The sequence below is a fragment of the Symsagittifera roscoffensis genome, chromosome 7, assembly GCF_963678635.1.
Source record: "Symsagittifera roscoffensis chromosome 7, txSymRosc1.1, whole genome shotgun sequence".
Lineage (NCBI taxonomy): Eukaryota > Metazoa > Xenacoelomorpha > Acoela > Convolutidae > Symsagittifera > Symsagittifera roscoffensis.
This window is the reverse complement of record NC_087068.1, coordinates 5,020,841-5,034,602: the sequence shown is the minus strand read 5'-3', so window position 1 is coordinate 5,034,602 and position 13,762 is coordinate 5,020,841. Positions and strand designations below refer to the sequence as shown.

Below are 13,762 nucleotides of genomic sequence, written 5' to 3'. Positions count from 1 at the left end.
AATATATATCACGTAGCGCTGCGCACTTTTGATCTCAATGAAATAGTGGACTATTGGACCTTTATTTGGTCGATATAGGGAGGAGCGTGTTAACTGGATACGAACTGTTACACAATGAAACATATTAGGTAAAATTGTTGACAGCAATGCTCGTGTTTCAGCGGAAGTGCCTGACAAGATCGAATCGGTGGACTCTCTTCTCTCTCTGCTGGAAGCGAGACACCAGGACGGCGCCTATGATGCTAACCTGATGGCCAAGGCCAGAATAGACCAGCTGACTGGCAGGAACGAAGAGTTGAGGACACAACTGAGGGAAGTGAGGAACACGAACAACAAACTGGCCGCAGACAACGACAGATTCAAAAACAAGGCAAGTTATGCTTTCTGTGGTTTGGGAAAAAGTGGAATTTGATTGAGAGTGTTTCAGTGCTGATTTAAGTTTTCTGAGAAAACGAATAAAATTGGAAAGGTAAGGGTCCATTTTTAGTGAAAAGTCTATAAATTTGTTCTTGCTCAAATTTACTTTTTCGCGGTTTGAATTTTGGTTTATTTTAAAGTTCTGTTCATTTTTTTGTTAAAAGAAAGGTAAACACTTGGTATTTCAGACTCTTGTATAGATCGCGATATTTTTTTTTTCAGGAAAAGTCTTGAAGTTTGTTCAGGCTCTAAAATACTTTTTAGCGGATTGTCTTTTAATTTACTTCTAAGTTTAGTTCACTTATTTTGTTGAGGAAGGCAAATTACACTATCGAACAGCGATAGTGAAAAGGTCACGAGAAACGTGATCGACTTATAGTTTCGAAAGCGGAATTTTAATTTTGATTTCCCAGTTAACTATACATTTCAATTATTGATCCAGTTTTCGGCTCTTTTCCACCCCCCACCTTTCGAGATTTCTATTTTATAGTTGTTTTACGTGTTATTATGGCTAAACGCGTGATATGAAGTTGAACAATAAATATGTTTACAGTTTTTCACTTATTCACCTTGCCAAGCTTCATTGCATTATGACAACGTTAAAATGGTTTTTCAAAACTGAAATTGCAAGTTGGGGGGAAGTGGAAAAGAGCCTCTGATCTCATATCATCTTATTTGCTCGGTATTTCTTAATTTTGCAGTCCTTAGTCGCAACTGCTTTTATGTTTTTGAGTAATTTTCAGATAACTATTTTTCTGCGATGCTTATGGCCGCATTGATAATGGGGAGGAACTTTGTATTCGGGCATGTTTAAGTTTTTCGTTTTTTTTTTTCAACTTTTTTGTTTTCCACGCAAAATCAGGTACCTCAAATTATCATCGGACAGGGTCGAAAGATATATCATAGTAAAGTTCTTCTATTTTTTATTCGAAAGATATTTTAAAATTTCCAAAAATTTTTCTTAGTGTAGAGAAAAACCGGTATGAATTTTTTGATTTTTCGTCTATTTTCGAGCGAGTTAAGCAATCAAACAACGTTTATTATGAAAATTAGAAATTTAGGTTTAAAAAACTTGAATTTTCTAAAAGGAAAACTAGTTTTGGAAGCTTATTTGGGTGTTCTCTTGCTAAAAATTCAATCAAAAAAATCCACAATTTTTTTCGAAATTGTTGTTAGTTCGAAATTTTTGTTAGCTCGAAATAGTTTTTACGAAATTATTTTTAGTTCAAAATATTGCTCGAAATATTTTTTTATTTGTTCAATTTTTTTAACACCATTGGATTCGTTATGCCTAATTCACTAAAATGTTACGTTTCATATAGTTGTATCATCACACGACGTACTAAAAGACACTAGCTTGAAAAAAAAAACGAAAAATAAATTGATTGTTTCTGAAAATGTGGTCGGAACATTCTGTGCTACTTGCACAGCAACCGGCTATCCTTGTTTTATAGCAATGTTTCGACTGCACCAGTTTCAACCAGTTAGTCAATTGTTCTGCGATTTTTTCATGTTTTTTGTAAATCTCGACTTGGCGATTAGCTGAAACAAAGATCTGGCAGAAGTTTAGCAAAATGTGTTGACCTTGAGATTGACCCCTGTGATTTCAGATTGGTCGACTGGAGGAGGACATGAAGGAGATGAGGGAGGATGGGGGAGTGGGAGGGGGCATGGTGGTGCAGGTGGCCCAGATGAAACTGCCAGAGGGAATCACCTCCTCCTCCAGTGACGTCATCAACAGTCTCAACGAACACCTCATACTCACTCTGCAACAACTGTCCAACAAGGTACGAAAATAAATATTCTGGGCTACATTGAAAACGCAACAGCAAAGTTGAAAACGCAACAACATGAGCCGAGATGTATTTTTGAGGAATTGCGAAATCCATAGGCTTGCTTTGATTGATAACAACAGCTTTTTGTATCTTGCCGAGAAATTAAGATAAGAAAAAAAGGTTTAGTGGAAAAATTAGCCTATAATTTACCGGTATCATTTGATAGAGTTAAGTTTGTTATCACTTGTTTACTGAGGATTCTGTGTCTTAACTTGCTTCTTCTGTTCAGGAGTCGAAACTGTCCTTGGTGGAGGAGGAGTTAGTGAAGTACAAGAGTCAGTACTCAGTGTACAGACACCAGATTGGACTGCTCTACAAGGACTTCAAGGAGAGACGAGACCAGTGGGAGGGGGAGAGGAAGAAGTTGATTGCGGAGAAGGAGAGTCTAGAGGGGCTAAGGGAGGCTGACAGAATCCGAATAGAAGAGTTAAAGGTCAGTTGAGTCTAGCGTTTAAACCTCCTGGTACCGAAGTGCTGTTTTTTTTTAAACTTAAAACTGTGTTTTTGTTAGAGTAGTTGGTAGCTGTTGCCGCGCAAATGGACAAAATCTGAATTGGGTAACAAACTTAGTGCTGCAGATAGTGGTGCGAAATTTGTGATAGTTTTAACAATATCGTGGACGTTAACTTTAAGTCTCAATGAGTGGAATGAATTTTAAAAAATATTTTTCTTGCAATTTTTGAACATCCTCCCACATTAAATAGAGCAAGAAAAGATTTTTCCATCTGACAGATTAGTTTGGATTACGATTGTTTGGCACTGCGTCTAAAGTTTGCAATTTTCATTGAGTTTATGAAAGTTCAAAGGGGAGTTTTTCAAAGCTCATCTGTGAACCACACGGGGGGTTTTCAAAATTGGCGTTGAACTTTCTCATTGCTTTTTGATCCATATCTTTCAAGTTTGTTTACATTCATCAGAGAAAGATAATCATGCCGTTGATTGAAAAAGATAAAAAAAACTAGGTTGATAAATAATTTGGCTTAAGAAAGACAAATGATTATTGTATCCCTGCCAATAACGGTTCAAAAAGCAATGTTCTCTTTGATCAACGATTTTTTTTGACGGATTAGAAAGCTCAAGGTCAGTGCTTTTGACGATAATTTTGGCCTTAACTCTATAAATGAATTTTATAAAATTTCTGTCTGGTGCTACCAGTGTGTGTAATTTATTTCTCTTTTTACAGTGTTCTTTTGTTCTTCAGATATGTCCTGATGATTAGTTTTGTTACTCGAAATGAATTGACATTTTACATCTTTTCGTTTTTTATGAACTCTATAAATGATTATTTAATTTCAGAGGCTACAAGACTCACTGGCGATGTCACCGGACGAACAGAAACAACAGCTGGCCGAAGTGAACCGACGAATCACAGTGCTGCGAGTGAACGAACGAGGACTGATCAGACGCTACGCAATCCAGAACGACAGAGAGAAGGAACTGGAACAAGAAGTGAAGCGAATGACCAATGAGATCACTTCAATGGAGTCAAACGTCATCAAACGAATCGGATATTTAGAAAGGTTCAAAACGATGTCTCTGTATAGAATCGAAGCGTTGCAGAAGGCATTGAATGAGACTGTGGCGGAAAGTGATTATGAAAAGTTGCAGAATGACTTGAATAAGATTACACTCAAGTACAGAGATCTACTGGAGAAAGAGAATCACTTAGTTGCCAAGTCGGCCGCAGTCGAATTACTAGAGGTAAATGAGTTTTAGCTTCTCTGCAAAACCACAAAGAGTAAAAAGTGGAAAAAAGCTAAGATGTCTGATTCTTTATGTGTCGAGAATGCTGAAAAAAATTGTTTTTCATTCGAACAAACAAAATGTCCTATTCACATAATTTGCAATTTTAATCAGCTGTCTTCCGTTGTCTTATGTTTCGTTAGGGATGCAGCCTGTTTCTAGACGTGGTTTCATTAGACATGAAACCAGGGGCAAACACGCGATTTGTCAGACATCCGAACATGTTACACTTGCAAGTGTCTTGTTATTGGGACTAGATTTCTTTTTTCCCGTAACCAAATTATCTTACAAATCTATCTAGCTTTTTTATAGATCCTTAATGTCCAGGTCCGTTATCACTTGGCTGAGAGGTAACATAGTCGCCTTTGAACCCTAAGGTTGAGGGCCCGAGTCTCGGCCGGAACTTGTATTTTTTCAGCATGCATGAAATTGTTTTCTTGAAAAATTGAATTGTAGGACTTTCGTATGTCTGCAAATTTTTTTCGGCTTCTCGGTTGATTTTTTTTGTGACGTATGCGGATGATTGTTTTGTGATGTATGCAATTTTTTCGTTTGCTTGACGTGTTTGCCTAGAATCAAGACATACGAAAATTCTGGTAGATCTAGTTTTGTTCAACATTTCTCAGTTTTTCGACTTCCAATGTTTTCATAAAATTTGTTTTATCGCAACATCCATTTCGTCTCTGTGAATAAAAGTTACCAAATAATATGACGTTGAAATTTCAACACAAGACATAGAAGAATTAGCCGACCAAAATTTAGCCTAGCCGACTATCGGTTTATGGTCAACGGTGGGCGCGCTTCATGCGCATCGCCGCTTCACGTCGATAACCGGCTCTAATTTTTCTATAGAGTCCTAATCTCTGTTGGAGAGCTCGCACTACGTTAGCGCGGTTACTGCGATCTTTATTAAATTGGCCAATACAGTATCTTTTAAGCGAACTGTAGAAAAGAAATTGTATGATTTTGGATGGTTGCCCTAGAAAAGCTGTTATTCGGATCGTTGCAACTATTTTTGCTCTGTTGTAAGTTTGATTTATCGGATGTTTGCACGGTACCCGTTGGATATATTGGGTTTTAATAGTCTGACAATCATGTTTACTACATGGTTTGGACTTGAACAGCGTTCTATCCATGGTTAGGGCTGGCGCTAGGCATAAGAACGACCACTCGACTCAAATGTGTTTTATATCTTAATCCTAGCCCCACTCCTAGTCACAGATAGAACGCTGATAAAGTCCCTACCATAGAATAAACATGATGATCGTCAAACTATAAAAACCCATCATGTCCAATAGAGTCATGCCCAGAACTTGACTCGAGCCGTAGCCACATGTTTTCTTCAAGCGTTCTGGACCCATTCAAGAATGAGAATTTTTATATTTTATATCTTAGCCCTTTAGCTGTTGTTTTTTCCAATGCTTAAATCTGAAATTGATTGACCAAAAATTTGAGACGTTTTTTTTTTAAAATTTTTTCAAGACAAAAAAAAACGATTAAATTATCCAAGAAAAAACTTCTCGATCCATTGGTCTAGCTAATGTTTTTCAACGTAGGCGGAGAAGAATAAGCTGGAGGAAGCTCTGGACAAGACGAAGAAGGAGTGGGCAGTGGACAAGGAGAACCTGAACAAATTGCAGCAGCTGCTGAACAAGAACCACGGAGACCTGGAGAAACACATGCAGGACAGTCTGCTAGACTCCAGCGAGATATCAGCCTCCAAGAAGGTACCGATATACAATTACTTATGCCACTAAACCATATCAATTCAGGGACAAAAACCTCTTTGCAGTACACTTTCCAGAATGAAAGTTCGACATTGTTGTTATGAATTAATCGCAAACGCAATGCTTTCTAGATATAGATGCGATGACCTTGGAATTTGTTTATTTTGAGTGTGTTGTGTTGTGTGTAGATGGCGATGCTGGAGATGAAGAGTGTGAATGACAGTCAGAAGGCGGAGCATGCGAGCAAGATGTACGAGTACCAGAAGAAGGTGATGAGGGACCTCGAGGACAGAAATATGCAGTTGGAGGAGAAGTTCTCACAGGTAGAGAAACGGAAACACTAGTTTTTTTTTCTTCGGCTCCTCTCGCCTAGTCACAAAATTGTAGCCCCCTTGCTTGAGTTTTTGCTCGAGGTTGTCTTAACTCAACTAAAAATGGTGAGACAAGATGAAAATATTTCGCAGGATGACATTTTTTATTTATTTTACGCGAATTGTTACGACACACTATTTACGAGTTGTTCGAAGGAAGAATCTAACGACTTTCTTATACTTGGTTTGTCTCAATTTAATTGTTCCACTTATCTGCTGTGAGTTAACTTGAACTTAATTGAGATATATATATAATCTAATAGTAATATATAACCTTTTCTGAATAAATGACTGCCTGTTAAATTTACTGGAATAAGTCGCTCCTTTGTTCTATGTAGCTCACTTCTCTGTCCTTGGAGGCACAGCAGACGGAGTCTGGACTGAGGGATGAGTTGTCCAAATGTGTGTCCAAGGAGACCCACTCCAACCTAGAGAAGAGGGTGATGGAGTTGGAGGCAATGGAGGCAAAACTGAAGGTGGAACACAGCAAACTCAAGGAGATGGTGGAAGTGGCCAACCTCCAGGTATACCATATCTAGAAAATGAACAGTGTACAATGGTCACACAGCACTCACTTTTTCGGCATGGGGACAACTCGTTGCAAGCGAAAATTTGTAGCATTTGTAAAAAGTAACTCTTCGAAGCACGCGACGATTCGTAGCAGACGACGATTCGTAGCGGTAAAACCTTTGATCAGCTTAAAAGAAATTAGATAAAAGGGTTCAATTAAAGAACAGAGGATTTTTTGAATGGTAGTGTGAGCACATCCCATCTCCATCAAGAACGGCCTGTGCCATCCCTCGACTGAATTGTTGGTTTTCTCTGTCTTTCTTTTTTGGCGCTTTCGAACTGATCCCATAATGAAATGGGAAATTGCCCAATCCCCTGGCTCCTCGAAGGATGGTTTCGACCCAAGTTTATTCGAAATAGTTGACCCAACTCAATAAGGAGAATTCATCGCTCTTATTGCCAATTGCACTGCATAAAGCAGCCATGCCGATTTTCATTCAGGTTTTAAGGTAGGAGCAATCAATGGCTTCTGAGCATCCGATCTCCCGAGTTTTCCGCCATTTGGCATAAGTAAAGTAGAAGACGTTCCCTTTTATAGTGACTCCATAGAAGACTTTTTGAAAAACGTTGATTGAAACCTCAAGGTAAACTACAATATGTCCTGGCTTGATTTCCTTCAATTGCTTGAAGGCCCGAGTGTTTTGATCTTGTTTTCTGTTTTGAAGAAGAAAGAGAACTAATGAAACTTGTAAAAATTTGATAAAGCCGGGCATCCTTCAATTGTGCCATTTGCATGTCCCAGAATGTGTTGCTTTTCCAAGGTTCAAAGTTCTCGTCGGTGGCAAAAATCAATTTTCGGTCTTCATTCGAACCTGAATCAAAAAGGAGTAAATTATCTCCCCTCAGGGTCTTGCTTAACTGCAAAGCACTGCGATATCTTTGATCGAGGGGGCGCGAAATCAGCGCGCAAGCAAATTAACAACTGGTGCGAGGCTAATATCCCCAGCTTTTTCCACTTAAATGATCCAGGTAACTTTTCACTCTTGATATAAAACTCGCTGGCTGTGTCTAGCATCATCTGTAATAGGCGGTCCCTTTACTTACTTTTTATAGAAAAAAGCTAGTAAGCGTATTGTTATAATACGAATCCTTTTTTTCCAACCCAACTCAAAAATACTGTGTCCATTTGGCGACATTTTGCTGCAAAGCGTTTTGAATTATTTAGCATCTGCTGAATCTGCTTCATTGGTGTCTATTAAGTGTATACAGACCAGCGACCATGGCGCAGATGCGAAGATGTGAGACTCTGTATCTCCAGATCGGGATGTTATTTACTCTCCGATAAATGAGGACCATGATAATTTCACGACGAAGACCCACTTGTGATAAGTTTACCCCCAAATTAATCAAGAACCTAAGAGTATGCCCGTTTTGAATATGTTGACGAAAAGAATTGATAGATGGGCGAAAATTACTTCAGGAAGGCAATTGTGTTTGAATTTCAGGTGCGCTCCATAGCCCAGCAGCGGGAGGCGAACGAGAGAGAACTGGCGGACATGCGGGAGTTGGTGGTGGATCTCCAGAAGGACAGCGACCACAACAAGGCGCTCGGAAAACTACACCACGATAAGGTCAACCTACAGGTGAGAAGGGGGGGGGGGTAAAATCTTTAACGCTAGAATGCTGGAGGTCTGACGTCTTTCCCAGTACTTCGAAATGTTTTTTCGCATTTGGCTGAAAATTTACTTTTCGCGGTTTGACTTTTGATTGCTTTTCAAGTTCAGTTCATATCCTTTGTTAAAAGGAAGACAAACTCCACTATCGAACAGCAAACCTGTAAAGGCAGGGGCGGATTTGGGGGGGGGAGGCGGCTGCCTCCCACCCCCTCAGGGATTCGACCCCCTGTCCCCCCTTTGTACTATTTTGAGATACCCATTTTTGGCCGACCGTTTTTCAAATTTTTCTTAAGGCGCCTTTGGCGCCAAAGTATTCTAACTTGACGGGGAGCACGCGCCAAAAAAACGCGATTTTTGTCAAAATTTTCAAGAAAAAACTAGATCCGCCCTGTGTAAAGGTCACCCAACCCAAAACGTGATCTTCTTATATTTTCGAAAGAGGAATTTAATTATCGATTTTCACAGTGAAATAAAAATTTTATCTATTGATCAAGTTTTCTCAAATTGGTTCAATTTTAACAAAAAAAAGTGTCCGACATAAATTGTTCTACAAATTCAAAGAGCTTTAAGGTCATCTATTTTTCATTTTGAAATTCGAAAGTTAAGTCTTTTTTTTTCAAAAAAACAGTCAAGTTTTTTGTGTCCTTGAGTGTGTTCATTTGTTTGCTGGCGTTGTTATCAATTTAAAGAAAGATCGCAAGGGTCAATGTGTTTGAGCAATAGTTTTGCAGCTTTTCATTTCTGGTTTTAGAACAAAGAAGGTATGCTGATTATGCAGCTGCAGCAACTAAAAGAGAAACTGACAAAATTAGAGGCTCAGTCACTTAGATTTGAGCAGAAGATGGACGAGAAAGACAACATCCTCTATCATGCGAAGTTGGAGGGCAGGAACAGATCCATCCACCTGAAGAAGATGATCCAGGACCTGAGGACTAAGTACTCCGGCTGTCTGCCGCTCGAGAAACAGGTCGGTTCTTCGAAGTCATTCATATTCTTTGGGAGTTGAAAAAAAAATCACGGAGTAGCTTTGTATCTGACGGTTTATTTCGCCAGATGAGATTATTGCAGTTTGTGTTGAGAAAATTTTATGGCTCAGAATAATTTTTAATCGTCAGGGAACTATATGTTCAGTTCACTGATTCTTATAAGAAATCAAGAGTGAACTAGTCGTTCTTCGCGACAAGCGAAGCAGATCTTATAGTGTTCCTTTCCGTTGTGGACAAACGGTTTTGATTACACGAGCGAATTGTGTTATTACGAACAAGTTTTTTCCAACCTAAGCCGCAAATAAAAGTGCTCATTAGTGGCCTTTTTGGTATATTTCAATTTCATCATATTTAAGCGTATTTACGCATAGGTAATTTAATAGCGTATATTGCTGATTTGATTTTGGCTAGTGTTAGGTCCTGTTTGAAAACAACAGGTGTTATGAAAATGTATGGGATTTGTTATCTTTTGTTTTTTGCGACCCTTTGGAAAATTTTTGAACTTTTCGCAAAAAATTCATTTTTTCTCAAAAACTACTGAACCATTTTTCAAAACAATGGTAGCATTGGAAAAATTGGCTGCTATTCTATGTGCCTGCATATTTTGCTAGTTTTTTTCAGTTTACATCACGTTCTACGGCTTTCGAAAATTTCAGTGGGGGGATTTTTGACTTATTTGATAAGAGTTCAACCAGAAGAAAACACGTGGTATGCGAATTTTTCCTGCGCAAGCGTGTATGCACTGCGTTTTTGAAAAAATGTTGCCTTAGAAAATAAAAAAAGAAGTTTCCAAAAAACGCGCAGAAGTTTCAAAATTGAAACTTCTGCCCGTTTTTTGGAAACTTCTTTTTTTATTCAAAAACTAACCTGCTGATTCTGAGGTTGATAATTCATTCAAACTAACATTGTGTTTAGATTGTTCCTGTGTAATCTGTTTTGTCTTATTTGTTTTGTAGCAAAAGCCGATATGGACATCGGAAAAATCCATTTTTTGAAGTTTTTACCGGTTTTTTAAAGAAATTTCATCAATTTTCTCGAAAGCTACTAGTTAAAGCCGCTATTAAGGATTCAATCTAAAAAGTAGGGCGTGGAAATCTTACCTGTACAACTATTCCCTGCTTAAGTAGAGAAAATTTTGTGACATCAGGAAAAGCCAACTTTTTCAATATTTGATCGGTTTTTGGAATCTTTTCATCTTTTTTCGAAAACTACCCAGCCAAATCTGAGATAAAGAATTCAGTTGAAAGATCGATTAGTAGTTTTTTTTTCTTAAATTATGCTGCTAATCCAGTACTTATGCAGAAAAATCACTAGGGTTATGCGTAAAGTCCATTTTTGAAACTTTCAAAAGTACGCATTTCGGTATCAGTACAAATTATGATCAAAATATTAAAACATGTGAATCTAGCATAAGCTGGGCAACTAGTTTTTCTTCCAAGCGTCCGTGGCGGGATTGCGAGGAAGTGGAAATCCTAATCAACCGGTAGCAGATCCAAATCCGGAACTTTGAAATAGTTACAGTTTTTTGGTCGAGTTTTTCCTGCATCGAATGGGCAATTTGATAGAAACTGCAGCTGCTTTATTGGTGGCTAATGTTAGTAAAATTACAAGCGGTCATGAAGCACATGTGAGGACGTGTTACTCCCAAGCCTTGCAAAAAGCTTTTTCAAGGTGTCTTTTTAACCTTCTCCTTATTTCACTTTGTTTTGCCTGTTTAGAGATTTTTTTGCATTTTCCTTGCTTGTGTTGCGAAGCGCAGCTTCGCCTCTGTGTCTTAATTTTAGAATCATATATAAGCATCAAATTTGTTTGTTTGTAACAGGAGAAGTTCTCGGATGCACTCTACAGCCTGCACGAGGAGCGAGGACGTCTGCAGAAAGAAGTGCACGAGGCAGAGGTGAAGAGACTCTCTTCGGAGGAGCAGCTCCTCAAAGTGGAACAGCAGCACAGGGGTCTGCAGGAGTTGATGAGTACTCTCAAGGACAACAAAGGGGCGGCTAAAGTGGCAGAGTGGCATGCAAAGATCACAGACATCAGACTGCAGGAGCTCAAAGGCAAGAGGGAGATGGAACGACTCAGGGAGAAAGTGAGGTAAATAGAGTTTACGCCAGTTCATATTTAATTCAGCAACAGGTTAGAGGGATCCTTGCAAAAACTATACAGTCTATAGGCATTACAAGTTGTCATATATCATGCGAAATTTGATAGGTTAAACTAAATGTACTTATCAAAAATAAAGGAAAAAACAAATTTGTGTTGCGAGCGCCTAAATTAACATTCTTTCTGATGAAAATTTGTAATGTTAAAACTGTAAGAAGAGTCCTAGAAGGGAAAAAGAAATGAATTATCTTTTTTACTGTGGGTGTAATGTGACTGTGTGGTGTGCAGATATCTGGAGCGTCTCCTGGCCCAGCACGAGAACACAGTGGCTACTCTGGAAGAGCAGCAGGTGCTGGCTGCAAGAGACCAGGAGCAGCAGCAGATCTACTGGGAGCAGAGGGAGCTGGAACTGGAGAAGATGGTGGAACTGCACGAGAAACGAACGGTGAGTCGTTGCTCCAATACTACACTTAATTGTTCTTTGGAATTTAAAAAAATATATACTTAAACTGTATTTTGTGAAGATAACTTTCCAGCAAGTGTGATTATTTGGAACCTGCGACCATATCATTGTTAGGCAAGCAGCTCTAACATCGCGTAACAACGACGATCAAGGATTAGGGATTATTGCGGGCTTAAGGGATTATTGCGAAATTATTGCTATTTAGGGATTATTGCGAAATTACTTAAACTTTGTGTGTTTTATTTCTGAAAAATTCAAAATCATATTTCGATGTTGAAAAATCTACATGAGAGTGGTGAAGCGATAGGGAATTTGGAGAGTTATTGAAATCAGAAAAGCGAAAATATATTTTTTAATATTTGAATATTGCCAAATTTCAGCAGCTTAAAACTAACGCAACCGTGACGCTATTTTTCTGAGTCGTGACTTTTTAAATTCCAGATCGAGCTCACGAAGTGGTCTGATCAACAATTCGATCAATCACCTGATCCCAATCTACCGATAGCCGAACAGCTGGAGTTCTCAGTGCGCAAAATACGCGAGCTAGTCGCCCAGCTGAACGAGGCATCGAAGGAAGTGGCAATGTCGAAGAAGGAAAAATTGATAGTTGAGTCGAAAGTGCAAGAGAAGGAATCGGCGGTTCTGGCGAGGGATAAAATCATCAATGAGTTGAGGTTGAGGATGCCTGCATCGAGTAACAGAGATGAAATCATGAAGGATATTTTGAGTTCGGATCCACACATGCAACATACGGCTAAAGTCGCACATCAGCTGAACGACAACTTGAAGGTATGTAGGTAACAACTAAGGAGAAACGAATTAGCTTACCATTAGAATTAGCTTATCGGACTAAAAAGCAGTGAGAAATGAGCAGCCAACAAAAGTTACAGAAAGTGTTATAAATAAGAAATTAAAAGTAAAATCATAGTTTCTCAATAGTTGCAAACAAAGAATTAAGAATGAATTTAATTGTGTGATTGGTGTGTTGTTTTAGAGTCAGCTGAAGCAGAAGGAGGTGGAGGTGCAAGAGTACAAGGAGCTGTTGAGTCGGGCCAGACAGGACTTGGTGGATGTGAATGAGCAGCACAGGACTGAAGTGACCACTCTCCACTCCAAACTGGCCGCCAAGGCAGAGGAGTCATTCGCCAAATTCAAAACCGCAGCAGTGGTCAGTCATTAGTCCTTTCTGTAGCATTTCAAATCGGTGTTTTAACTTTCTGTCTGGCTTGAGACTGAGTTGCAAGTTGTACTAAAACCTTGTATTTCTTAAGAGTCGATGAACGTAGTTTAGACTCTTATACAGGTCGCGATAATATTTTTTTTCGTCTTTTTCAGGCTTTAAAATACTTTTTAGCTCTTTGACTTGATTTATTTTCAAGTTCAGTTCTTTTGTTTTGTTGAGTTGAAAGGAAGGCGAATTCCACTATCGAACAGCGAAAGTGTAAAAGTCGTTCACGAAAAACGTGATCGACTTCTAGTTTTGAAAGTGAAATTTAATTATCGAATTTCCCAGCGAAATAAAACTGTACATATTGATCCAGTTTTCTCAAATAAGGTTAAATTTTTCAAAAAACTGTCACTAATAATTTGTTATAGAAATTCAAAGGGCTTTAAGGCCATCTTTTTTTCTTTGAAATTTGAAAGTTGAGATTTTATTCAAAAATTAAGTCCTTATTTTCTCTGTTTACTTGCGTTCATTCACCCTTTTCCAACGTCTGTTGGCTATGTTTATTTGATAGCAATTAGGTGTGTATATAGAGGAAAAATGTGTAAATTTATCTCAAGCAAAAAGTTATGCCTTTCAATTATTTTTTTTTCGGATTTATTTTCCATTTTTTTCTTCAAATGACTGATAATTACACTAGCTAGCGCAGTATATTAGTAGGAATCTTCTTTTTTTTCCAAGCTAACTCGCAAATATACGTGTTCATTAA

The 13,762-nt window shown here is 38.4% G+C and overlaps 1 protein-coding gene across 2 annotated transcripts in view; it reads left to right on the top strand.

The window, feature by feature from the left end:
• Window positions 1–13,762, top strand: part of LOC134851744 (centrosomal protein of 290 kDa-like) — a 495,955-nt gene that overhangs the window by 437,602 nt on the left and 44,591 nt on the right. For both annotated transcript variants that reach the window (XM_063867962.1, XM_063867963.1), the window contains exons 12-24: window positions 162–370; window positions 2,028–2,204; window positions 2,482–2,685; window positions 3,549–3,953; window positions 5,552–5,722; window positions 5,911–6,045; window positions 6,432–6,617; window positions 8,109–8,246; window positions 9,031–9,246; window positions 11,088–11,356; window positions 11,654–11,810; window positions 12,270–12,617; window positions 12,823–12,996. In XM_063867962.1, coding sequence (XP_063724032.1) covers window positions 162–370; window positions 2,028–2,204; window positions 2,482–2,685; window positions 3,549–3,953; window positions 5,552–5,722; window positions 5,911–6,045; window positions 6,432–6,617; window positions 8,109–8,246; window positions 9,031–9,246; window positions 11,088–11,356; window positions 11,654–11,810; window positions 12,270–12,617; window positions 12,823–12,996 — 2,789 coding nt within the window. The remainder of the gene's footprint in view (window positions 1–161; window positions 371–2,027; window positions 2,205–2,481; window positions 2,686–3,548; window positions 3,954–5,551; window positions 5,723–5,910; window positions 6,046–6,431; window positions 6,618–8,108; window positions 8,247–9,030; window positions 9,247–11,087; window positions 11,357–11,653; window positions 11,811–12,269; window positions 12,618–12,822; window positions 12,997–13,762) is intronic.